Below are 25751 nucleotides of genomic sequence, written 5' to 3'. Positions count from 1 at the left end.
TGCCTCTGATTGGGAGTCCTATAAACAGGTGTGTTTTTCTTTGTGGTTGTGGGTAGTTGTTTGTGAGCACTACTTTTGTTTAGCCTGCCACACTGTTCTTGTCGTGAGTATTGTTTATTGTTTTTTCCTGTGGATGCTTTGCTCGTGTTTTATTAAAAAGATGAGTATCCACATTCCCGCTGCGTATTGGTCCTCCCTTCAACACAACAACATTATTTGTGACACTTATAGACTTAAGATATCAGGTTTTCATTTTTAAAATTAATTATTAAAACATTCTGAACATAATTCCACTTTGACATTATGGGGGTATTGTGTGTAGGCCAGTGACAAAGTCTCAATTTAATTCATTTTAAATTCAGGTTGTACCAAAACAAAATGTGGAAAAAGTCAAGAGGTGTAAAGGGATACCCAGGAATACGATGTTAAGATTGTAAAAATGTGTTCAGGAGGCCTAAGCGTTTACTCACCGGATCAGCTTATGGTTGCCATCGATGTGCCACAAAGAATTTGTGCCATGCAACTGCGTCCGGTGTAGCCGCTACTGCATGGCTCTCCTCGAAGCTCCCTGGGGGTTGACAAGGATCAGACTGTCTGACCCTCTCCTCTTAAGCGTGCCCTCACAGACTAAGAACCAAGTTCTTAATTCTGTCCTATCAGTTCTTTGATCTGCTCATCCAGTGAGTAGGACCTGAAGAGCTGAAAATGACTAAATACCAACAAAACACAAAAAGATGTTTCAGTATGTTGCATTAAAAATGGCTAATATTGTGTTGATTGATCACAATTCCCTGTCACGCTTGTGATAATGGACGGACCAAGGCGCAGCGTGATTTGAGTGAAAGTGAAAACTTCTCAACAAAACAATAAACAAGCAACAAACCGTGACTTACGTGGTGCAACAAGCACAAACAATATCCCACAAAAGCAGGTGGGAACAGGGACACCTTAAGTATGATCCCAATTAGAGACAACGATAATCAGCTGCCTCTAATTGGGAACCATACTCAATCCCAAACATAAAAATGAATCGACTAGAACACCCCCTAGTCACGCCCTGACCTACAACACCATAGAGAACCAAGGGCTCTCTATGGTCAGGGTGTGACATTCCCACAGTAAAGGCAAACGTTGATAGTGTTAACTAACAGGGAAAACTCTAGAGAGTTGAGTGAAGTTCAAGCTCTGCTTCTCTTTGCAGGCTGATATTTCTTCTGTGCAGCAGTCTTGGGGAGCTGCGCAACCGTGCACAGCTTAGAGGGAACAATGGTCTTCAATGGTCAGCACGGTTCCATTCTGTGACTATGATTGCATAACACCTTAGAAGCTTAGAAGGAAATTGTTTCCCTATGTTTCTTAAGTTTTTCTCCATTGCCATGGAGTTAGCATTAATTTTGAATGACCATGTCATATGTTAGTCATTGTTACTCAACCCTCTCATTTGCATACCATGTTCATGCCATGAAAAGATGATATAGAAATGTAAGATTTTGTCTTGGATGGAACATTTCTGTGTTTCCTGTTTGATCATTTGAATGACGATAAAACATTGTAACATTTTTATGGGAGAGATGTGACGTAAGTCGGCACAAACACCTTATGTTTATGACAACCTTATGTAGGCATTATGACAGAACATTCAATAAAGTTTTTCCAAATGTACTGCTACAGTGATGATTTTGAATCTGTCATCCAGACATTTAGGATAGCTGATAACCTACAGGTGGCTTACTACAGCTGACATCCCTATGAAACAACTGTAGCAGCCCTGGCCCCTCAGATGAATGGCACATGGACATAGTGTGAATGCTGCGTACAGTAGAAATCTGCAATTGGCTAAGTTTGCTGTCAATCTCCACCACCACAAACTACATTTGAGTTTATCCCAATGCAACCTGATCCAAAAGATTAATTCATAATTACTTGAAAAAAGCTCTTTCATACATTATGCTCAAATCACCAACCTAAAGCCACTTGTAACACTTTCTCTTTCCTGTAAAAAATCCCTCAAACAAAGTGCATTCAGGTTTTGCAGGTTTTGTGTGCGTTTTCTATCAGGTAGCCTGGATACCTGCAGACATTCCAGACATGTTTATTGTGTTTCATGATTAAGTCCAGGTCATTCTCTCACAGCATTCAAGAAGGGTGAACAGGTAAGATATGCTATATAGATCCATGCCTAATGTTTTTTAATAATAAAAATCTATTAATAATAGATGATAGATGTTGATAATAGTGGATAATAGTGTGAATAAAGAGTGTAGTTATTATACAGAACAGATGGTCATATCTTTACAGGGTTACAGGCGGAATGTGAATGAGTAATGAACAGTAGGCCACTATTGTGTCATGCTGTACTTTCCTGGCAGCATTTTGAGGAGTTTAAGGGCTAGATTCCATCAGTTCTGCCCTAACCCAAAATAACAATGACTACAGAAGCGGCCGCTCACCGATTTGACAGTTATACCTCCGACATCAACAACAACAAAAAACTATAAAACTGCTATTCAGTTGTTGGTTATTGCTGGAACTGATTGAATCTAGGCCTAGGTCTGTACTCTGTAAAAATAAAAATATATCAGAGGGGGCCGAACTCAAAAAGATTTAGTAACTCAACGTGGTCTCAGAGCATTTCGTATTATTCTGTATGTAAACCTGAGACACTCCATTTTGTATGATATATTACGTTTCTTATGGTACAGTGCATTCAGAAAGTAGTCAGACCCCTTGACTTTTTCCACATTTTGCTACATTACAGCCTCATTCTAAAATTGATTAAATTGTATTTTTCCCCTCATCAATCTAAACACAATACCCCATAATGACTACGCAAAAACAGGTTGCAATAATAAAAAAAAGGCATTTAAATAAGTATTCAGATGCTTTACTCATTACTTTGTTGAAGCACCTTTGGCAGCAATGATATCCTCGAGTCTTCTTGGGTATGACGTTACACGGTTGACGCACCTGTATTTGGGTAGTTTCTCACATTCTTCCCTGCAGATCCTCAAGCTCTGTCAGGTTGGAAGGGGAGCGTTCGATCGGATTCAAGTCCGTTCTCTGGCTGGGCCACTCAATGACATTCAGAGACCTGTCCCGAAGCCACTCCTGCGTTGTTTTGGCTGTGTGCTTCAGGTCGTTGTCCTGTTGGAAGGTGAACCTTCAGCCCAGTCTGAGGTCCTGAGCGCTCTGGAGCAGGTTTTTCTCAAGGATCTTTCTGTACTTTGCTCTGTTCATCTTTCCCTCGATCCTGACTAGTCCCTGCCGCTGAAAAACATCCCCACAACATGATGCTGCCACCACAATGCTTCACCGTAGGGATGGTGCTAGGTTCCCTCCAGACATGAAGCTTGGCATTCAGGCCAAAGAGTTCAATATTGGTTTCATCAAACCAGAGAATCTTGTTTCTCATGGTCTGAGAGTCCTTTAGGTGCCTTTTGGAAAACTCCAAGCGGGCTGTCATGTGCCTTTTACTGAGGAGTGGCTTCCGTCTGGCCACTCCACCATAAAGGCCTGATTGGTGGAATGCTGCAGAGATGGTTGTTCTTCTGGAAGGTTCTCCCATATCCACAGAGGAACTCTAGAGCTCTGTCACAGTGACCATCGGGTTCTGGTCACTTACTTGACCAAGGCCCTTCTCCCCCGATTGCTCAGTTTGGTAGGGCAGCCAGCTCTAAGCAGAGTCTTGGTGGTTCCAAACTTCTAACATTTTTAAGAATGATGGAGGCCACTGTGTTCCTGGGGACCTTCAATGCTGCAGAAATGTTTCCATATCCAACTCCAGATCAGTGCCTCGACATGATCTTGTCTTGGAGCTCTACGGACAATTCCTTCGACCTCATGGCTTGGTTTTTGCTCTGACATGCACTGTCAAGTGTGGGACCTTATATAGACAGGTGTGTGCTTTTCCAAATCATGTCCTATCAATTCAATTTAACACAGGTGGACTCCAATGAAATTGTAGAAACATTTAAATGATGATCTTTGGAAACAGGATGCATCTGAGCTCAATTTCAAGTCTCATTGCAAAAGGTGTGTATACTTATGTAAATAAGATGTATTTTTTAATATATATTTGTTTATTTGTCTTTATGGGGTATTGTGTGTAGGTTGAGGATTTGTGTTTTTATTTAATCCATTTTAGAATAAGGCTGTAATGTAACAAATGTGGAAAAGGTCAAGGGGTCTTAATACTTTCCGAATGCACTGTGTGTATTAATTTGTGGATGTCCATCACTCTTTTCGTTTGATATGTTATGAATTACAATTCGTGTAATATGTTACGAATTTAAATTAGTACAATATGTTATGAATTTGCTAAAGTACAATATGCTATGAACTTGCAAAACGTATGATATGTTACGAATTCCAATTTGTTGTGGCTAACATTAGCACGGTGGCTAGGTGGCTAACACTGACGTTAGCTAACTCTAAGGGTTAGTGTTAGGGGAAGGGTTAGCTTAAAGGTTTAAGTAGTTGCTAAGTTGCTAAAAAGTAGCAAGTAGCTGAAAAGTTGCTAATTCGCTAAAATGCTAAAGTTGTCCATGACGAGATTCAAACACACAACCTTTGGGTTGCCAGACGTTCTCATTATATGATCAACCAAACACCCTCTTTTAATTGTTGCCTTAAGTCACCTTCAATCTTGTGTAACCATACCAAATGTAACACATCATACTAATGAGTGTCCCTGATTTACATTAACTATGTTATGTCTAGTCTATGAGACCAATCTGCCTAACTAGTTCCACAGCCGTTTTGATTTGTGTGAACTTATTAAATAGTTAAGTTTGCCTTTGCAAAACAAATATTTGAGTTGATCACACAACAAGTTCAGTTTCCTGAGACCCGCAACTTGAAATACTGTGTTGGCTGAAGATAGATGTTTTTTCATGAACATGTTTCCCAGTGTGCCATTCAGAAAACACTTGTCAAGGACTTTTTTACAATACAAATATATATTTAAGAGGTTATAATATGATGTGTTTAACCAGATACTGCAAAACATGTGGATTTGTTTTCATTATTAGTGAGATTGGTTAGTCAAGATAGATTTGAAAGAACCCACTTTCTGGTCCAGAAATTGGACCATGCCTGAAACTAAAAAGACAACCCTAATTTACAGCCATCAGTCAATATCACTCAATATTTCCCCACTTGTCTCAACTCAAAATGTGAATTGCATGCAACACTTTGTCCAAAAAGTTGGTGAAGTCAAAAAAGTTGTGGAACTAGTTTCCAAATATTTTTTTGTGCGGCCACCTTGAATGTTTTTATTGTGTAACCAACAACTATAGTAATCAACTTGATTCCAGGCATGTTGTTCAGCTAGATCTCAGTATCATACTGCTGAGGAATTTTTGCCCACAAACAAATTGTGAGTGCCTCGTCTTCCTTTTCGTTGTGTCTGCAGGCAGGTTTGATCACCATGGCAGCTAACATGACAGTCCATCAGCAGGTGGCAGCACCTTCTATGAAAGGCTGGAAGACGGGCCTCTTTGACTCCTTTCAGGACATGAGTATCTGTGAGTATCCATGGGACATCATATCCCATCTGCTGCTAAGCTCAAGATATTCTGTCTTAAAATATCGGCACCACTTATAAGAGTTGTCTTGTTGTTGCTCTCTCTGTTGATGAGGTGTGTCTGTTTGTGTGTGTGCAGGTTGCAATGAATTCTGATGCTGTCCTTGCTATGCCAGCTCCACCACAGGAGAGTTTGGAGAGAGTACCTATCTGCCCTTAATGGACATCATAGGCCCTGCTTTCATGGCTGCTATTGGGGTGCCTGTCATTGTGCCACCCGCAAGTCTGTCCATGCGGGTTGCTGTACGACACAAATATGGCATTCAGGTGTAATGTTTCCCATTACATATAGACATTACATCAATGTTGATGTTGCAGATAGATATGTTGTGATAAGGTTATTATGTGTGTTCTGTTTACGTGTGTGTGTGTGTGTGTGTGTGTGTGTGTGTGTGTGTGTGTGTGTGTGTGTGTGTGTGTGTGTGTGTGTGTGTGTGTGTGTGTGATAGTGTTAAACAAGTGTGTCTGTGTGGGTCCACAGGGAAGCCTCTTTGAGGACATCTTGGTGTCCTGCTTCTGTGCCTGTTGCTCGTGGTGTCAGATGGCTAGGGAGATCAAAGAGCACAAGAAGGGCTGCACTTTCATAACCACCCAGCCTGTGTCCATCCAAGTGCAGCCTCCTACCATGACCACTTCAAATGTATCTTACATGACCAACCAACAGGGCTACGTCATAACCGGCCCACAGTCCCCCAACCAACAGAGCTACGTCATAACCGGCCCACAGTCCCCCAACCAACAGAGCTACGTCATAACCGGCCCACAGTCCCCCAACCAACAGAGCTACGTCATGACCGGCCCACAGTCCTCCAGCATGGCTGAGATGTCCCCTGGTATGATGGGAGGGCCCCCTAACATGGCCAGAGGGGGTCAAATTAAGATGGCATCAGACCAACATGCCATTGCAGGCCATTCACAAATGACAACTTCTGATCCACCTGCCTATAACCCTGCTGTTATGATGCCCCCTGACATGTATAACCATATGGTGAACACCACTGTCTCCACCCAACCATCCAAATGCTGAGCTCTGCTGCTTCATCTAATCACTTTCTGATAGCTGACCTTGCTGTAATGTTCACAGTCAATGAATTAATTAGATTGATGAAAATCTGTTTTTATATGATTTATAGTCTGAGGTTTAATTGATGGTAATGTCCACTGCTCATTGTCTTGACATGTAATAAAGTCATTTATATTGTGTTTCTCTTCTATTGGATTGTTACTTATTTTATAATCAAACATCTTGGTCTAATAGAAAAGACTGCCTACAGGAGAATCAATTTACATGAAAAAGTTGTCAATGAGAAACATGTTTAAATAAACATTTAGAGGCAGGAATTGTTAAGCACTTTGCAAAACCTCAAGTGCAAGTGTTGGTTCATTAAAGTAAAAACTAAATTGTGTGTGTGGGGGGGGTGTCTTGGTTAAGAGGGGGATTATTCAAGATACTCTTTGAAGTGGTTGGGTTTCAGGTGGGAAGGGACTGCTGTCGTAGCTTCAAGGGAAAGTTGGTTCCACCATTGGAGTGCCAGGAGCTTAGAATGAGCTGAGCAGGAGCTCTCCACCCGCAGGGGTGGGATGGCCAAGATAACAGAGGAGGCAGAATGCAGTGCTCAGGTTGGGTGTAGAGTTTGAGAATAGCCTGAAGATAAGGGACGGCAGTTCCTCTTGCTGCTCCGTATGCAAGCACCATGATCTTGTAGTGGATGCGAGCTTCGACTGGAAGCTAGTGGAGTTTGCGGAGGATCGGGGTGACATGGGAGAACTTGGAAAGGTTGAAAACGAGGTGGGCTACAGCATGCTGGATAAGTTTACATTCATTTTCTATAGATCATCTCCGACCATTCCCCACGTTCTTATGTTAGAAATATTGTTCCAGTTTTCACTTTTTGAATGTGTTAGAGTTTCAGCGGCAAAAAGTCTGTTAACAAAGCACATTCCTTTGTGGATTTTACTGGAGGGGGAGCCCCCTTCTCCTGTAATTTACAACAGGGTGTGAACTGTTAAACCGTCCCAGTTCCCTCCTCCCCTTTTCTGTGGGTGAGAGAATATCTGGGTATTGTCAATCATTGCCAAGCTGATCTGACCCATTGTGATCCTCACAGGACAGTCATGACATAAACGTCATTCCAAACATTCTATGAATTTATGAAAACCTGAAAATGACTATTTCCAAAAGCTGCTTGTCAGAAAATGTGAAATAAAAAAAAGGTGTCATATGTTCATATACACCACCAGGAAAAATATTTTAATAAGAGTTAATGTTGCTAAAATGCTGCCAGTTTCACTTTAAGTAACCTGCATACCCGCAGACATTCCAGACATGTTTATTGTGCTTCATGATTAGGTCCACGTCAGCTCCTGTCATTCTCTCTAAGCATTTGAGAAGGGTGGAAAGGTAAGAAAGGCTATATACATCCATATTTTTTTAATGAAAATGTATTTTTCTCTGATGAAAACCTTAATAGATAATAGATGTTGATAATAATAGATAATAGTGTGAAATTGGTAAAAAGAACAGTCAATAATATCTTTACAGGGTTACAGTCACAATGTGAATGAGGAACCATCAGTAAATCACTATTTTGTCACACTGTACATTCGTGGCATGATTTTGATGAGTTTAATGGCTAGATTGAATCTTTCTGTCTTAACCAACGATAATCAACAACTGCAGAACAATTTCATTGTTTTTATTTAGCCAATGTCGGAGGTGTAACTACGTTGGAGCTGTCAAATCAGCAAGAAGCCTTGTTACAAGTACGAACACTAGAATGTGTGTTGTAATCTACACCTCGATTAGCCTGACATGAATCCTTATTATTTCAATTAATGATTTTCAGTATTAGTGTCATTATGTCAATATAGCCTACACTTTCTCGTCCTGAACTTCTAACGTGGGTGGAATTTAAGGACGGGTGTGGCAGCTCACTGATTTGCCAGCTCCAATGCAGTTACACCTCCAACATCTCCTAAACAAAAGCAATGAGTTGGGTGAAGTCAAGAACTATTTGTTTCTACAGTGTAGCCAACAATTATAGGCATAAGCTTGATGACAAGTATGTTGTTGAGCTATATCTTAGAAGCATACTGCTGATAAATTTTCCCCCACAAATAAATTATGATTGTGAGTGCTACGTATTCCTTTTCATTGTGTCTGCAGGCAGGTCTGATCACCATGCAAGCAAACATAATAGTCCACCAACAGGTGGCAGCACCTGCTATTAAGGGCTGGAACACTGGCCTTTTTGACTGCTGTCAAGACATGAATTCCTGTGAGTATCCATGGGACATCTTATCCCATCTACCCCTATCTCAGGGTATTCTGTCTTAAAATATCGCCACCACCTTTAAGAGTTGTATTGTTGTTGCTCTTTCTGTTGATAAGGTATGTATGTCTCTGTGTGTGCAGGTTGTTATGGTTTCTGGTGCTGTCCTTGCTTAGCCTGCTCCACCACGGGAGAGTTTGGAGAGTGTACCTGTCTGCCATTAGTGGACATCATTGGCCCTGCTTGCATGGTTGGCTTTGGGGTGCCCATCATTGTGCCACCCGCAAGTCTATCCATGCGGGTTGCTGTACGCCACAAATATGGCATTCAGGTGTGATGTTTCCCATTACGTACAAACATTGCATAAATGTTGTTGTTTTTGCAGATACATACACTACCGTTCAAAAGTTTGGGGTCACTTAAGAATGTCCTTGTTTTTGAAAGAAAAGCAGATTTTTTGGGCCATTAAAATAACATAAAATTGATCAGAAATACCGTGTAGACATTGTTAATGTTGTAAATGACTATTGTAGCTGGAAACAACAGATTTTTTTTATAAAATATCTACATAGGTGTACAGAGGCCCATTATCAGCAACCATCGCTCCTGTGTTCCAATGGCACGTTGTGTTAGCTAATCCAAGTTTATCATTTTAAAAGGCTAATTGATCATGAGAAAACCCTTTTGCAATTATGTTAGCACAGCTGAAAACTGTTGTGCTTAGAAGCAATAAAACTGTCCTTCTTTAGACTAGTTGAGTATCTGGAGTGTAAGCATTTGTGGTTACGATTACAGGCTCAAAATGGCCGGAAACTACTCTATTTTTGTTCTGAGAAATGAAGGCTCTTCCATACGCGAAATTGCCAAGAAACTGAAGTTCTCGTACAACGCAGTTTGCGCTGTTCTGTAAAGGGAGTAGTACACAGCGTTGTACGAGATCTTCAGTTTCTTGACAATTTCTCACATGGAATAGCCTTTATTTCTCAAAACAAGAATAGACTGACAAGATTCAGAAGAAAGTTATTTGTTTCTGGCCATTTTGAGCCTGTAATCGAACCCACAAATGCTAATTCTCCAGATACTCAACTAGTCTAAAGAAGGCCAGTTTTATTGCTTCTTTAATCAGAACAACAGGTTTCAGCTGTGCTAACATAATTGCAAAATAGTTTTCTGATCAATTAGCCTTTTAAAATGATAAACTTGGATTAGCTAAGACAATGTGCCATTGGAACACAGGAGTGATGGTTGCTGATAATGGGCCTCTGTACGCCTATGTAGATATTCCATTAAAAATCAGCTGTTTCCAGCTACAATAGTCATAATACAATGTTGGATTTCTGATCAATTTGATGTTATTTTAATGGACAAAAATAGCTTTTCTTTCAAAAACAAAGACATTTCTGCATGAACTCAAATTGTTTAACAGTAGTGTATGTTGTGACAGGGGTATTATGTGTGTTCTGTTAACTTGTGTGTGTGTGTGATAGTGTTAAACAAGTGTGTCTGTGTGGGTCCATAGCAAAGCCTCTGTGAGGATATCATGGTGTCCTGCTGCTGTGTCTGGTGCTCATGGTGTCAGATGGCCAGGGAGATCAAAGACCACAAGAAGGGCTGCACTTTCAGAACCACCCAGCCTGTGGCCATCCAAGTGCAGCCTCCAGCCATGACCAGCCCACAGTCCCCCAACCAACAGGGCTACATCATGACCGGCCCACAGTCCCCCAACCAACAGAGCTACGTCATGGTTGAGATGCACCCTGGTATGATGGCAGGGCCCCCTGGCATTGCCGGAGGGGCTCAAATTAAGATGGCAACTGACCAACATGCCATTGCAGGCCATTCACAAATGACAACTTCTAATCAACCTGCCTATAACCCTGCTGTTATGATGCCCCCTGACATGTATAACCATATGGTGAACACCACTGTCTCCACCCAACCATCCAAATGCTGAGCTCTGCTGCTTCATCTAATCACTTTCTGATAGCTGACCTTGCTGTAATGTTCACAGACAATGAATTGATTAGATTGATGAAAATCTGTTTTTATATGAGGTCTATTTGACAGTAATGTCCACTGCTCATTGTCTTGACATGCAATAAAGTCATTTATATTGTGTTTCTCTTCTATTGGAATGTTACTTCATATATAATAAAACATCTTGGTCTATTAGAAAAGACTGTCTACAGGATCAATTTGCATGAAAAAGTTGTCAATGAGAAACAGTGAGAAATATGTTTATATAAACATTTCGAGGCAGGAATTGTTAAGTACTTTGCAAAATCTCACGTTGGTGAAACTGTTCCTATTTTCATCTAATTAGCTGGCGAGAAATTGCTCACACACTCAGAGAGGGATCTATGGTTTTGCCAGTTTATAGGGGCTATTTCCCATTGAGGGATTATTAGACCGTAGTTGTAAGTGGAGAACAATAGCTGTGGAAAGTCAAATTCCCTCTCCTCCATTTGCTCTCCCACCAGAGCTGTGGAACACACTAGGATTACTTTTTGACATGTTATGGTATTTTCTCCTGATCTCCATTATGTGATTTTGTATTTATGTGGATACCACTTCTTTCTCACTCAGTTTGGAATGAAGCGGCTCTTTGACCAGAAGACCTTGTCTACAAGAGCAGGTATCAGATGAGATAGAGGGAGTTAGTGAGAGTGAGAGAGAGAGAGAGAAGAGAGGATGACCATAATACCTTGTATCACCCTTCATCAAGATACGAAATCACTGATTTTATACTCTGTTAATCAAATATATTATTCAGTGTATTCTGGATGGCTCAACTCTTCAGCTTGTAGGCCTGCCCAGCCCCCAAAATGAATGTTAACGACGATCTTCTTGCTAGTCAACTCATAACCTAATGCTGACTTGCATATTGCTATTTATCTTTATGTAGTCTGATAATGTACATTTTGATAGACTATACGAATGACATACTTTGATTGAGGCCATTACAAACTCAGAGAAGACAAATTCTCATATTTTTTATCCAATATAATCTCTATATTAATATCTGTCTGACATTCATTTTACTCTGCGTATCATGCCCTCTTTAAAATAAGAAAGAGTACAAATCAGACAGAGAGCAAAGTAGAAGCTAGATAGTAAAAGACTATTACACAGCTCAGCAAAAAAAATACAGAAAGTATGTTCTCATTTGTGGGAATTATATAAAAAGTTGAAAGTTTGGTTACAACTCATTCCAACCTTTCAAATGTATATTTTGAATCTACCATACTGTCATTGTACTGTATATGAATCTAAACTCTATGCATTACATGCATTTCTTATATTCATAATTTTTGTTGTTGTTGCTATTATAAAAATAGATTCCATTTTGTGTAGATGATTGCCATTTCCGTTTCCCATGACAATGCTCTTGCTTGTGTGGTGAGAAATGTCTGAGCTTGTGCAGAGAGCTCCTGCCCACCTTTATCTGACTCCTCCTCCCATTGTTGCTCCTTTTCACACCGCCCCCTTTTTGCCACCAGATTGCTTTCTCTTTCCTGGAAAAAATCCCTCAGCCAATGTGCATTCAGGTTTTGCAGGTTTTGTGTGCTTCTATGAAAGTGGAATTGACAGCACTTTAACTACGTTGCAAATATTAAACAAACAGACAATCATAGTATCAGAGGAAAATATAAAATTCCCAGTTTTTGCATCAAAACCAATTTTATAAGGTTTTAAATATGTGTAGTGTGGTACATTGTTGGTAGAATATATAGATTCAGTTCAATGCATGATTAATTTAATTTAGCAATACATTTCTTGGTAGTCCAAAATATATTGCTGGTATATCAGGACTCAGGATGAGATCCAGATGCAGACAGTTCGAATCACAGATGTTTATTACAAAACAGGGGGCAGGCAAAGGACAGGTCAAATCAAATCCAATTTTATTTGTCACATACACATGGTTAGCAGATGTTAATGCGAGTGTAGCGAAATGCTTGTGCTTCTAGTTCCGACAATGCAGTAATATCCAACGAGTAATCTAACCTAACAATTTCACAACAATTACCTTATACACACACAAGTGTAAAGGAATGAATAAGAATATGTACATTTAAAAAATATATATGAATGAGTGATGTATAGAACGGCATAGGCAAGATGCAGTGGATGGTATAGAGTACAGTATATACATATGAGATGAGTAATGTAGGATATGTAAACATATAAAAGTGGCATTGTTTAAAGGGCAGGCAGAGGTCAGTAATCCAGGGCACTGTCATTAAGGTACAGAACGGCAGGCAGGCAGAATAGTCAGAACCGTGAGGATGTCACGTCCTGACCAGCAGAGGGAGTAGTGGTGTAGTATTTTGGTCAGGACGTGGCAGAAGAAGTCTGTACGTGTTGTCTAGTATGTCTGTTTCTGTGTTAGTCTTGTGACTCCTGATCAGGAACAGCTGGGGATCGTTGTTCCTGATTGGGAGTCATATATTTAGGAGTATGTTTGTCACTTGGGTTTGTGGGTGGTTGTGCTAACACTGCTAGTCCTTTTGTTTGTAGTAAGCATGTCGTGAGTTTCGTGTTTATTGTGTTCCTGTGTATACTTTGCTTTAATTTATTATTCTTTACATTAAAAGATGAGTATCCACATTCCGCCTGCAGTTTGGTCCATTCAACACGGCTTCAACAATTATGACAGAGGACTAAACTGCAACTATAGACACACGAAAACAGGGAAAAACACACTGATAGGACTTGAAGGGACAAGACAGACTGGCAACAGACAAACTGGTATAAATACAGAGGAGATAATGGGGACAAATGGGAGACACCTGGTGGGGGGTAGAGACAAGCACAAGACAGGTGAAACAGATCAGGGTGTGACATTTTAGGATTGTTAATTAACAGCTGGCCTGGTACATTGTTTGCTGCCTCCACCCATTCAGGATGCACTGTTTCAAAGACAAAATATTTTGAACAAAAACGGACGACTGTAACTAAGGATGGGTATGTCAATACATAGCAAGGGCAATGATCACAAGTTAGTCACAACGTGGATAACAGTATAGCACACGTATCAAACACAAGGCCCGCGGGCCGAATAAGACCCACAAGCGAATATAAATGAGTCAACAGTTTAGTCATCTACTATATGAAATTACAGCCTGATGTGCTTGCCTTGGTGAATTCAACTTCAATTGCACTGCTTTCATGTGTTCCATTTTCAGCGCACAGTGTTTGATTGCAAATGCGGAGGGAGTCGAAAAGAGATCACAGAATTACATCTTCAAACTAAGGGTAAACATGGTATCCATGACAGAGAGGGAGAAGCATTCATCCATATATATGGGTAAGAGAGTCTAGCTAGCTATATTTTCAGATATATGTTTTTAATTTGGCCAGAAAGTTGTTTTCATTGCAAGTTAAAGCATACTGTTAGCTAGCTAACGTTAGCTGACTGGCTGGCTCGTTAGCTAACGTTACGTGTATGATCTGTGTAGTAATATTATTCATATCTCAGAGCTTTTTGTATTGCTAGCCTAATGTTAGCTAGCTAGCTAACATTGAACCTAGTTGGCTACCTGTAGACTCATGCAGGGAAGTAATGTTACAAGTTGGGATTATGGTTCATTGTTTAGCTAGCTAGCTAGCTAGCTAGCTAACATTGAACCTAGTTGGCTACCTGTAGACTCATGCAGGGAAGTAATGTTACAAGTTGGGATTATGGTTCATTGTTTAGCTAGCTAGCTACATGTCTAAACAAAAGACTCCACTATGCAAGTAACCATTTCACTGTACCGTTTACACCTTCTGTATCCTGTGCATGTGACAAATAAATGTTGATTTTATTTGATATAGTGTGTTTACCAGAGACGGTAATGTGAAGAATCACTTGACCTGCACCAAAGTCAAATTAGGATATAACTTTAGACCAAGTGTCCAAGTTCTAAAGTTCTCTGGTAGAATGCCCTGCTTTTATTTCGTCAAACTTACAACCATAAGCTATTTTCTGTAATTAGCTTGCCATTAACTTGTAAATAATGATCTTGTTGTGAGTTTATTTTGCTGTAATAATGAATACAAATTAGCTAAAGTTAAGATGTTGTCAGCTATATGATATGGTCTTTACTTGAACTGGCTAGTAAACTAATGTAAAGTTGCTAGCTAGCTAACAAGCTAGAAACGAACCAAAACATTGTTTAGAATTTTCTTTTAGTTGCCTGGTTTGCTGCAATGACATTCTAAACAGATGGGTTCACTGGTGTTATAATACACCAGTTATTTTGGACCACCAGGCTGCTGATGTAATGCATGTTTTTGTGTTTATAACTTTTCATAACAAGTTTAATGTCGGACGTGTCACTGGTGTAGAGAGGAGGAGGCAGTCGCAGGTTTACAACTACAGAATTTATTTAAGAACCATAGAAAACCAAACGCTATTGTGCTCAAAATATATCTTCATAAACAAAAAGGCACAGGGCAAACCCAAAGTGCAAAATATAAAGTACTCAGGAAATAGTAGGAGAGATTCCTCTCAGGAAAACAAATAACATTTACAATGACCGACAAAGACAAATGGCAGAGGGAGTATACAGTGATAGAGTGGGGATTGGAACCAGGTGTGTGTAATGATGACGAGACAAGTCCGGGGTTGATGAGTGAAGGGAATTTGCCAGCAGTAGGTTTGGCAGCAGCTAGAAGGCCAGCGACGCCAAACGCCTGAGCTGGACAGAAGGGGGAGCCAAAGCGAAGGCTGGTGTCACGGGACGACAATATAATGTTCATGATGTCACTGAGACAACTGTATACAGACCATGTCGATAGACGTAGTATAAATTACCCTTTAGTCTTATAATCTTTGGATGTTTAGTACACTACCGTACTCACTGTTTAGCACATGGTGTCACATGTGAATCCCTATAGAGATGGGTGAGGCTGGTTTAAGAGGGTGCGAACAATGCTGAATGGGTGAAGACAAACAAGAGCTCTCCCATAGGTGTACCAAAACATTCAAGGGCCATTTTCTCAAAAGTGGGGTTAGAAGTTTATCAACTTTCAAAGTATAATTAATTTCCCATTGGTCCTCAAGTGTAGTGTATAATATACAATTGTCTAGCTGAGTCTCTATTTTTATCCACTGTAAAAAACACCATTTCAAATTTTGCTACACAAGACCGAATTGAGCCAGTCTGTCACATATTTGCAGAAATCCATTCATGTATTTTGTGGCTTTTGGCAAATGCGTTCTAATGATCTAAATTCATGCTGTTGATACTGCCAGTAAACACACAGTCCAGTTCAAATTGAACGATGGCAGGTCATTGTGGAAAATGGCTTATTTGCATATAGGCCTATTTTAGCTCTGATTGGCTATGGCGCACTGGTCTGCGTAGACTCCGATCCTGGACAAGACAGAGATTTTATTTACTGCAGTGTCTATTAATTGCCTAAATGCACGGCTGCTTTCCCACTCTAGATTGCTATAGAATTTTCACTAATGCCTTACTATACGTCATTCCCAAACATTCTATGAAAATTATCATATGTAAGTGCTGCTTGTCATAAAATGTAAAAAAAGGTGTCATATTCTTCCTGGGGGTGTATATGAACAGATTTTAATAAGAGTTAATGTTGCTAAAACGCTGTCAGTTTCACTTTAAGTAGCCAGCATACCTGCAGACATTCCAGACATGTTTATTGTGCTTCATGATTAAGGCACGTCCCCTTCTGTCAATCACTCTCAGCATTCGAAAAGGGTGGACAGGTAAAATGTGGGCTCCCGAGTGGCGCAGCGGTTTAAAGCACTGCATCTCAGTGCTAGAGGTGTCACTACAGACCCTGGTTCGATCCTGGGCTATATCACAACCGGCCGTGATAGGGAGTCCTATAGGGTGGCACACAATTGGCCCAGCCTCATTAGGGAAGGGTTTGGTCGTGGTAGGCCGTCATTGTAAAATAAGAAATGGTTAAAAATAATACAAAGAGATCAGGTTTGGATCTACAGTGGCTTGCGTAAGTATTCACCCCCCTTGGCATTTTTCCTATTTTGTTGCCTTACAAACTGGAATTAAAATAGATTTTTTTGTATAATTTGATTTACACAACATGCCAACCACTTTGAAGATGCAAAATATTTTTTATTGTGAAACAAACAAGACAAAAAAAAGAGAACTTGAGCATGCATAACTATTCACCCCCCCAAAGTCAATACTTTGTAGAGCCACTTTTTGCAGCAATTACAGCTACAAGTCTCTTGGGGTATGTCTCTATAAGCTTGGCACATCTAGCCACTGGGATTTTTGCCCATTCTTCAAGGCAAAACTGCTTCAGCTCCTTTAAGTTGTATGGGTTCCGCTGGTGTACAACAATCTTTAAGTCATACCACAGATTCTCAATTGGATTGAGGTCTGGGCTTTGACTAGGCCATTCCAAGACGTTTAAAAGTTTCCCCTTAAACCACTCGAGTGTTGCTTTAGCAATATGCTTCGGGTCATTGTCCTGCTGGAAGGTGAACCTCCATGCCAGTCTCAATTCTCTGGAAGACTGAAACAGGTTTCCCTCAAGAATTTCCCTGTATTTAGCGCCATCCATCATTCCTTCAATTCTGACCAGTTTCCCAGTCCCTGCTGATGAAAAACATCCCCACAGCATGATGCTGCCACCACCATGCTTCACTGTGGGGATGGTGTTCTCAAGGTGATGAGAGGTGTTGGGTTTGTGCCAGACATAGCGTTTTCCTTGATGGTCAAAAAGCTCAATTTTAGTCTCATCTGACCAGAGTACATTCTTCCATATGTTTGGGGAGTCTCCCACATGCCTTTTGGCAAACACCAAACGTGTTTGCTTATTTTTTTCTTGAAGCAATGGCTTTTTTCTGGCCACTCTTCCGTAAAGCCCAGCTCTGTGGAGTGTACGGCTTAAAGTGGTCCTATGGACAGATACTCCAATCTCCGTTGTGGAGCTTTGCAGCGCCTTCAGGGTTATCTTTGGTCTCTTTGTTGCCTCTCTGGTTAATGCCCTCCTTGCCTGGTCCGTGAGTTTTGGTGAGCTGCCCTCTCTTGGCAGGTTTGTTGTGGTGCCATATTCTTTCCACTTTTTAATAATGGACTTAACTGTGCTCTGTGGGATGTTCAAAGTTTCAGATATTTTTCATAACCCAACCCTGATCTATACTTCTCCAGAACTTTGTCCCTGACCTGTTTGGAGCACTCCTTGGTCTTCATGGTGCCACTTGCTTAGTGGTGTTGCAGACTCTGGGGCCTTTCAGAACAGGTGTGTATATATACACTGAGATCATGTGACATATCATGTGACACTTAAAGTTCACCTGTGTGCAATCTATTTAACTAATTATGTGACTTCTGAAGGTAATTGGTTGCACCAGATCTTGTTTAGGGGCTTCATAGCAAAGGGGTGAATACATATGCACGCACCACTTTTCAGTTTTTTTATTATTTAGTATTTTTTTAAACAAGGTATTTTTTTCATTTCACTTCACCAATTTGGACTATTTTGTGTACGTCCATTACATGAAATCCAAATAAAAATCAATTTAAATGACAGGTTGTATGCAACAAAATAGGAAAAACGCCAAGAGGGTGAATACTTTTGCAAGGCACTGAAACAGGTTTAGCCTATATTTTTTCATTAAAATATTATTTCACAATAATACAAGTACTATAAATAGAGAATAGATAATTGTGTGACATGGGTAAAATGGATGTAGTTATTTTACAGAACATTTGGTAATATCTTTACAGGGTTAAAGGCGGAATGTGAATGAGGAAACAACAGTAGGCCACAATTGTGTTACGCTGTACTTTCCTGGCAGCATTTTGTGAGTTTAATGGCTAGATTCAATCAGTTCTGCCCAAACCTGCGATCACCAACAACTGCATAGCAGTGTCATAGTTTTTATTTGGAGCTGTCAAATCAGGAAGCAGCCATAATACAAGTTCGAACACTGGAATGTGTGTTAAAATCTACTCATTAATTAGGCTGATATGAGTCCTTATTTCTTTTCGTGACAATGACAACAAGAGAAGCCGCTCACCGATTTGACTGCTCCAACGCAGCCACACCTCCAACATCGCCGAAACAAAAACAATGAAACTTCTATTCAGTTGTCAGTTATCACGAGGTTAGTGCTGGAACTGAATGCAGGCATAGGTCTGTAATAAATCAGAGGGGGCCCAACTCAAAAAGATTTAGTAACTCAACGTGGTCTCAGAGCATTTCATATTATTCTGTATGTAAACCTGAGACACTAAATGTTGTATGATATGTTACGTTTCATATCGCTTGTGCTCATTTGTGGATGTCCATCATCCATTTCGTGTGATATGTTATTAATGTGATACATTAAGAATTGCAATTTTAAAATATGTTACGAATTGCAATTCGTACAATATGTTAAGAATCTGCAAAATGTACAATATGCTACGAATTTCCAAAACCTGTTACGAATACCAATGTATTGTGGCTAACATTAGGTATGTGGCAAACACTAGGGTTAGTTATGGTTAGGGTTAAGGTTAGGGTTAGCTTAATTGGTTCAGGTTAGAGTTAGTGTTAAGGGAAGGATTGGCTAACATGCTAAGTAGTTGCAAAGTAGCTAAAAAGTTGCTAATAAGGTGAAATGCTGAAGTTGTCCATTTGGGTTGCTAGACATTATTGTTATATGCTAACCCATCCACCGTAAACAACAACACTCCTTTCGTTTTTGCCTTAAGTAACCTTCTATCTTATACTGAACAAAAATGTAAAGGCAGGCTGTAAAGTCCCATGTTTCATGAGCTGAGATAAAATATCCCAGAAGTTGTCCATACGCACAAAAAGCTTATTTCTCTCAAATGTTTTACACAAATGTATTTACATCCCTGTTACTGAGCATTTCTCCTATCCCAAGATAATCCATCCACCTGACAGGTGTGGCATATCAAGAAGCTGATTAAACAGCATGATCATCACAAAGATGCAGCTTTTGCTGGGGACAATAAAAGGCCACTAAAATGTGCAGTTTTGTAACAACACAACTGGCATGCTGACTGCAGGGATGTCCATCAGAGCTGTTGCCAGATACTTTAATGTTATTTTCTCTACCATAAGTCACCTCCAACGTCGTTTTAGAGAATTTAGCAGTACGTCCAACCGGCCACACAACTGAAGACCACATGAAACCCCGCTGGCCCAGCACCTCTACATCTGTCTTTGTCACCTGCGGGATTGTCTGAGACCCAGACACCCAGACAGCTGACGAAACTGTGGATTTGCACAACTGAATAATTTCTGCAGAAACTGTCAAAAACTGTCTCAGGGAAGCTCATTTGTGTACTTGTTGTCCTCAGCAGGGTCTTGACCTGACTTCAGTTCTGCTTCACAACTGACTTCAGTAGGCAAATGCTAACCAAATGCTAACCTACACGACCACTGGTATGCTCGAGAAGTATGCTCTTCACGGATTAATCACGGTTTCACCTGTACCAGGCAGATGGCAGACAACGTGTATGGCGTCGTGTAGTCGTTTAGGTTAGCGATTTGCTGATGTCAAAGTTGTGAACAGAGTGCCCCATGGTGGTGGTGGGGTTATGGTGTGGGAAGGCATAATCTATGGACAATGAACACAATTGCATTTTCTCGGCGGCAATTTGAATGCACAGAGACACCGCGACTTGATCCTGAGGACCATTGTCATGCCATTTGTCCGCCGCCATCACCTAATGTTTCAGCTGGATATTGCACAACTCTATATCACAAGAATCTCTACACAATTCCTGGAAGCTGAAAATGTCCCAGTTCTTCCATGGTCTGCATACTCACCAGACATGTCATCCATTGGGCATGTTTGGGATGCATTGGATTTCAAACGCAAAACCTTATGTTTGTGAAAGAATTCCTATTTTCATGTCATATGCTGGGGAGAAAGGGCTCACATTCTAGGATCTAGGGTTTCACCAGTTTATAAGGGCTATTTCCCAATGAGGGATTAGAGTGTAGATCTAAATGGAGAACAATAGCTGTGCAAACTCCCTCTCCTCCATTTGCTCTCCCACCGGAGCTGTGGAACACCTGATCTCCATTATGTGAGTTTGTGCTTATGTGGACACTACTTCTTTATCGTTCTAGCTGCAGTTTGGACTGAAGGGGCATTTTGACCAGAGGACCTCGGCTACAAGAGGAGATATCGGGAGAGAGAGGGAGGTTGCACGACCATAATACCTTGCATCACCCTTCATCAAGGTACGAAAGCACAGATTTTATACTCTGTTAATCAAAGATATCACTCAGTGTATTCTCGATGGCTCAGGTCTTTAGCTTGTAGGCCTGCTCAGACCCCAAAATCACTCTTAACGACACTCTTCTTGCTAGTCAACTCATAACCTAATACTTACTGGCACATTGCTATTTATCTTTATGGAGTCCAATAATATACATTTTGATAGACTATTCAAATTGCATAGTCTTATATTATCAAGCTACTATTTTAATCCCTGTCGGATTAATACTCTTTCTCATTTTAAAGAGGTCTTGATACGCAGAGTAAAATTAATGTCAGACATTAAGATCATTGAGATTAAAAATAAAATGATTTTGAGCTCGTAGTGGCGAATACTAAATAATCACCGGCCTCAATCAGACAGTATCACACAGAACAGGAATAAAAATCGAATCACCACAAAATTCAAATTCAAAATATAGTAAGTTCTCATTTGTGGAAAATATATAATTCCAAGCTTACTGTAATTGTACTGTACAAGAATATAAACTCTATGCATTACATTATTTCTTATATTAATTTTAGTTTTTTTGTTGCTATTATAAAAATGGATACCATTTTGTATATATTTTTGACATTTCCGTTTCCCATGACTATGCTCTTGTTTCTGTGAAGGTGAGAGAAATGTCTGAGCGTGTGCAGAGATCTCTGGTTCTGCCCACCTTTGTCTGGCTCCTCCTCCCATTGATGCTCCTCCTCACACTGCCCCTTGGTTGCCATGGCAGCAGGATCCTGGTGTTCCCTATAGACGGCAGCCACTGGGTCAACATGGAGGTGCTGGTGAAGGAGCTCCATGGGCGTAGTCACCAGATGACTGTGATACGACAGGCTGAAAGCTGGTTCGTCAGGGAGCGTTCACCACACTACACCTCAGTCACGGTAAAGCTGGGGGTTACAAAGTTCAACCTGAGCTTTTTTGAGCAGGCAGTGCGTAATGTCCTGGAGGGACGCAGGAAAGGCCTGGTGATGGGCAGCCTGGTCCAGATCAGAGAGTTGGTGTCCATTCTGAGAGCTGCCCACAGCGCCACCCGCACCATGCTCTCCATTATGCTGGAGGACTGGGCCCTGATGACACAGCTCAAGGACTCAAGCTTTGATCTCATGCTCACGGACCCCGGCATGCCTGCTGGTATCATTTTAGCACATTACCTCAACCTGACCATGGTCTACAATGTGCGCTGGATGAGCTTTGGAGAGGGCCATTTCTCCATAGCCCCCTCTCCTATCTCGTATGTGCCTGTACCAGGCTCTGGGCTCACTGACAACATGGGTCTCCTCCAGAGGACACAAAACCTCATGCATTACATCATCAACCTCCTCCAGGAGCGCCTGTTGGTGCTACCCATTTACAGTGACATACTGGATCAGCATTTCCCCCCAGGGACTGACCTGCTATCCTTGCAGCAGTCAGCTGACATGTGGCTGATGAGGGTGGACTTTGTATTTGAGTTCCCGCGGCCCACTATGCCTAATGTGGTCTACATAGGGGGGTTCCAGTGCCGACCGGCCAAGCCACTGCCTGGGGAGCTGGAGGCCTTCATGCAGAGCTCTGGGGAGCAGGGGGTGGTGGTGATGTCCCTGGGCACCCTAATCTCTGTTCTGCCTAAGGAGGTGACTGAGGCTGTCGCTGCCGCCTTTGCCCAACTGCCACAGAAGGTTGTATGGAGATTAATGGGAAAAAGACCATCATCTCTAGGGAACAACACCCTGCTGCTGGACTGGCTTCCCCAGAACGACCTCCTGGGCCACCCAAAGACCCGCGCCTTCGTGGCCCATGGAGGCACCAATGGTGTCTATGAGGCCATCTACCATGGTGTCCCTGTGCTGGGCCTGCCTCTGCTGTTTGACCAGCAGGACAACCTGGTGCGTCTGCAAGCCAAGGGAGCGGCCCAGGTGCTGGATGCAGCCACACTCACGGAATGGGAGTTCCTGGAGGCGTTGCAGGACATCCTGAAGAACCCTTCTTACCAGCGCAGCATGAAGAGACTTTCCAGCCTACACAGAGACCAGCCTCTGCATCCACTGGATCGTGCAGTCTTCTGGGTTGAGTATGTGATCAGGAACAAAGGAGCATCCCACCTCCGTACTGAGGCCTACAGCATGCCCTGGTACTCCTACTACAGCCTGGATGTGGTGGCCTTACTACTGACCATCCCACTGGGCTCTGTAGGTGCTCTGTTCTCCTTTGTCAGAGTGCTACTCAAACGAAGGTCCAAGAAAACAATGCCACATCTAGGGAACACGAAGATAGAGAACAGCGCTAAACCAGACTCAAAAAGCGTGGAAAACATACCTCAACTAGATAAAAAGAAAACAGAGAAAATGTCCCATGCAGATAAGAAGAAAACAGAGAAAACCCAGAGTGAAGAGCAAAGGTAAATAAACCGGGAGACCTGCTGGTCCAAACAGAATAAGTTGTACTGTATTTCTTACTCACAATTTGGTGTGGATCATATGCAAATGGTAAACAATACTGGTACATAATACAGGTTGTTTAGTACATTGTCCTATACATGTGTTTTCTGTCACATACATTTGTTTGCTGTCACATATATGTTTGCTGAAAGAAAGCTTACTTCGCTAGTGATGAAATACATGTCTAAAAAGTATGGAGCAGCATGAAACATGCTGAAAATGAAATTGTCTAGTATTATTTTGTCAATATTCTAAAACAAATCTAAAAACAAAATTCAAATGATTGACATTTGATTTTTGAGTGTATGAAATATGAAAAATCATAATGGGATTTAAGTGTTTTAAGTCAGTTGGTGATGGATTAACAATTCATCTATTAATTAAAAATAAAGAAAAAAAATGTCTGAAGTGATTATTTACTACATAAATTCTGTTCAAATGTACTTAATGTCTTTCCCTCTCATTTAGGTGTAACGTTTTATGGCAAAACAAACAGTCATCCTCTCAGCATGTCTAGACTGGTGTTGAAAATTTAAACCACCACAGTCATAGGGTCAGCATGTCTAGACTGGTGTTGTAAATTTACACCACCACAGTCATCATGTCAGCATGTCTAGACTGGTGTTGTAAATTTAAACCACCACAGTCATCGTGTCAGCATGTCTAGACTGGTGTTGTAAATTTAAGCCACCACAGTCATCGTGTCAGCATGTCTAGACTGGTGTTGTAAATTTAAGCCACCACAGCATTCACTTTGGTATTTTCAGTCTCTCCTCCAAAGACTTAGTCATGAATTTAGAACAGCCATGGAGCTGTTGCTTGTTGTCCTGGCAAAACATACACGAAGGCTTGCACTTCCTTTGGCTGACTTTTGAATCTCACTATCTGTGATTGTTTGAGTGCTGAGAACACTAGCCTTGTTCCTCTTGGTCTCCCTGACGTATCTTTTCTCAGTGGTACATTTGGATGAATGGAGAACATAGAAAGAAGTTATCGGATTGCAGGCAATCTCTGCTTCCATTGTTACAAAGTAGCAAAGTCCTGGAAACTAGGGAATTCTTGACTATTGTTCAAGGCTTGTGTAACTTGTTTGTTTCAGCAAGAAGCTGCCCAGTCAGGCAGTTTTTGAACTAGCTTCTGATTCTCTTCACAGCCATTTAATATCGGAAAACCTATAACATGAGGTATAGCATCTTGACAGGCATTGAACAATGTAACTCCCTCCAGTAACCACGAGCACAACCGTTCCTTGATTATAACTGGCGGCTTTATTCTGTAGTTTAGTCAGAATTATCACCTTCCGTGAGAACTATAAAGTAAATGAAAATACAGTTTAAGCACACTCGTACACCTTCTTGTCTTATGAGTGACTTATTAGCTTGGTATAACTCTGAAGTAATTACATACATAAACAGTTTAGCCGGAGCTATAACAGTATCAGATTGAACACACGAATAAAGGAAAAAATACCTCATTGGCTGCTTATTACAGAAGGGAGGAAATCAAACTTCACACTTATTATTCCTGGCATGAATTCACGCTTCATCCTAACATACACATATCAACCTTTACGAACTACACCCGGTAACATGAAAACTTAGCTAACATCGCGCGGGAAAGCCTTCACCCCCAAAGATGTGTTGCTACGATAATGATCCCCGTTACAACAGTTATTAGCCACGTAGTTCCACCTGTCTTATCATTTACTCCGCATAGCGAACACGTAAACAATTCAAACAAAAAAACAACGACATAGACTTACAGATTAACTGTCAGTTACACTCCCACCAATCACCTGTGATTTCTGTGAAAGGGGTCTGCAGGGTTTTTTGATCAGCTTCCAGGAGGGTGACTGTCTTATGGATGGGCCTCTCCAGATAGGTGGGTTTGGTGATGCGTTTACCTCTCTCATCCAGGAATGGACTCAATTTATGCAACTTGCTTGCTTTATCTTTGGTCTTGATGTCTTTCTGGTGCCTAAGGTTGTGTATCTCATGGGAGAAGGCTGCTTCTTGAACCATCCTTATAATGGTGAGCTCTGCCTCTCTCCTTTCTTCTATGCTTGTAGCTTCACTGGACCTCAATTTTAAGCCTATGGCTTCCTTGACACGTCGTTTGAGCCTGGCAATAGCTTTTACCACTCTTGTCCAGTCTGAGAACTTGTGAAGGTGATCTAGTAACGATCTTTCTTCCTTTGCCTGGGTATCATGGACCAGGGATTTCTGCAGCTCTGGGTCATTGT

General features: G+C 41.1%; 3 protein-coding genes across 3 annotated transcripts; all 3 read left to right on the top strand.

The window, feature by feature from the left end:
• Nucleotides 1–2090: 2090 nt before the first annotated feature.
• LOC106563173 (uncharacterized) lies at nucleotides 2091–6789 on the top strand. The gene is made up of 4 exons (XM_045690020.1): nucleotides 2091–2153; nucleotides 5414–5525; nucleotides 5664–5851; nucleotides 6066–6789. The coding sequence occupies exons 3-4, from the start codon at nucleotides 5744–5746 to the stop codon at nucleotides 6609–6611; spliced, it is 654 nt and encodes a 217-aa protein (XP_045545976.1). The 5' UTR covers nucleotides 2091–2153; nucleotides 5414–5525; nucleotides 5664–5743; the 3' UTR covers nucleotides 6612–6789.
• Nucleotides 6790–7222: 433 nt separating this feature from the next.
• ponzr10 (plac8 onzin related protein 10) lies at nucleotides 7223–10974 on the top strand. The gene is made up of 5 exons (XM_014128480.2): nucleotides 7223–7373; nucleotides 7935–7985; nucleotides 8751–8862; nucleotides 9000–9187; nucleotides 10376–10974. Exons 3-5 carry the CDS (start codon nucleotides 8766–8768, stop codon nucleotides 10808–10810), a joined length of 720 nt encoding a protein of 239 aa, XP_013983955.1. The 5' UTR covers nucleotides 7223–7373; nucleotides 7935–7985; nucleotides 8751–8765; the 3' UTR covers nucleotides 10811–10974.
• A 10738-nt stretch (nucleotides 10975–21712) lies between these two features.
• ugt5g2 (UDP glucuronosyltransferase 5 family, polypeptide G2) lies at nucleotides 21713–23759 on the top strand. The gene has a single exon (XM_045690400.1). It carries the CDS (start codon nucleotides 21719–21721, stop codon nucleotides 23471–23473), a length of 1755 nt encoding a protein of 584 aa, XP_045546356.1. The 5' UTR covers nucleotides 21713–21718; the 3' UTR covers nucleotides 23474–23759.
• Nucleotides 23760–25751: the final 1992 nt, after the last annotated feature.

Source organism: Salmo salar, chromosome ssa11, assembly GCF_905237065.1.
Source record: "Salmo salar chromosome ssa11, Ssal_v3.1, whole genome shotgun sequence".
Taxonomy (NCBI): domain Eukaryota; kingdom Metazoa; phylum Chordata; class Actinopteri; order Salmoniformes; family Salmonidae; genus Salmo; species Salmo salar.
Note: the sequence above shows the minus strand (reverse complement) of the source record. Positions and strands in the feature narration are given on the sequence as shown.

Coding starts and splice junctions, on each gene's coding strand:
- LOC106563173 (XM_045690020.1), top strand. CDS start 5,744: ATGGACATCATAGGCCCTGCTTTCATGGCTGCTATTGGGGTGCCTGTC. Junction 5,852..6,065: donor GACACAAATATGGCATTCAG/GTGTAATGTTTC, acceptor GTGGGTCCACAG/GGAAGCCTCTTTGAGGACAT.
- ugt5g2 (XM_045690400.1), top strand. CDS start 21,719: ATGTCTGAGCGTGTGCAGAGATCTCTGGTTCTGCCCACCTTTGTCTGG.
- ponzr10 (XM_014128480.2), top strand. CDS start 8,766: ATGCAAGCAAACATAATAGTCCACCAACAGGTGGCAGCACCTGCTATT. Junction 8,863..8,999: donor CTGTCAAGACATGAATTCCT/GTGAGTATCCAT, acceptor CTGTGTGTGCAG/GTTGTTATGGTTTCTGGTGC. Junction 9,188..10,375: donor GCCACAAATATGGCATTCAG/GTGTGATGTTTC, acceptor GTGGGTCCATAG/CAAAGCCTCTGTGAGGATAT.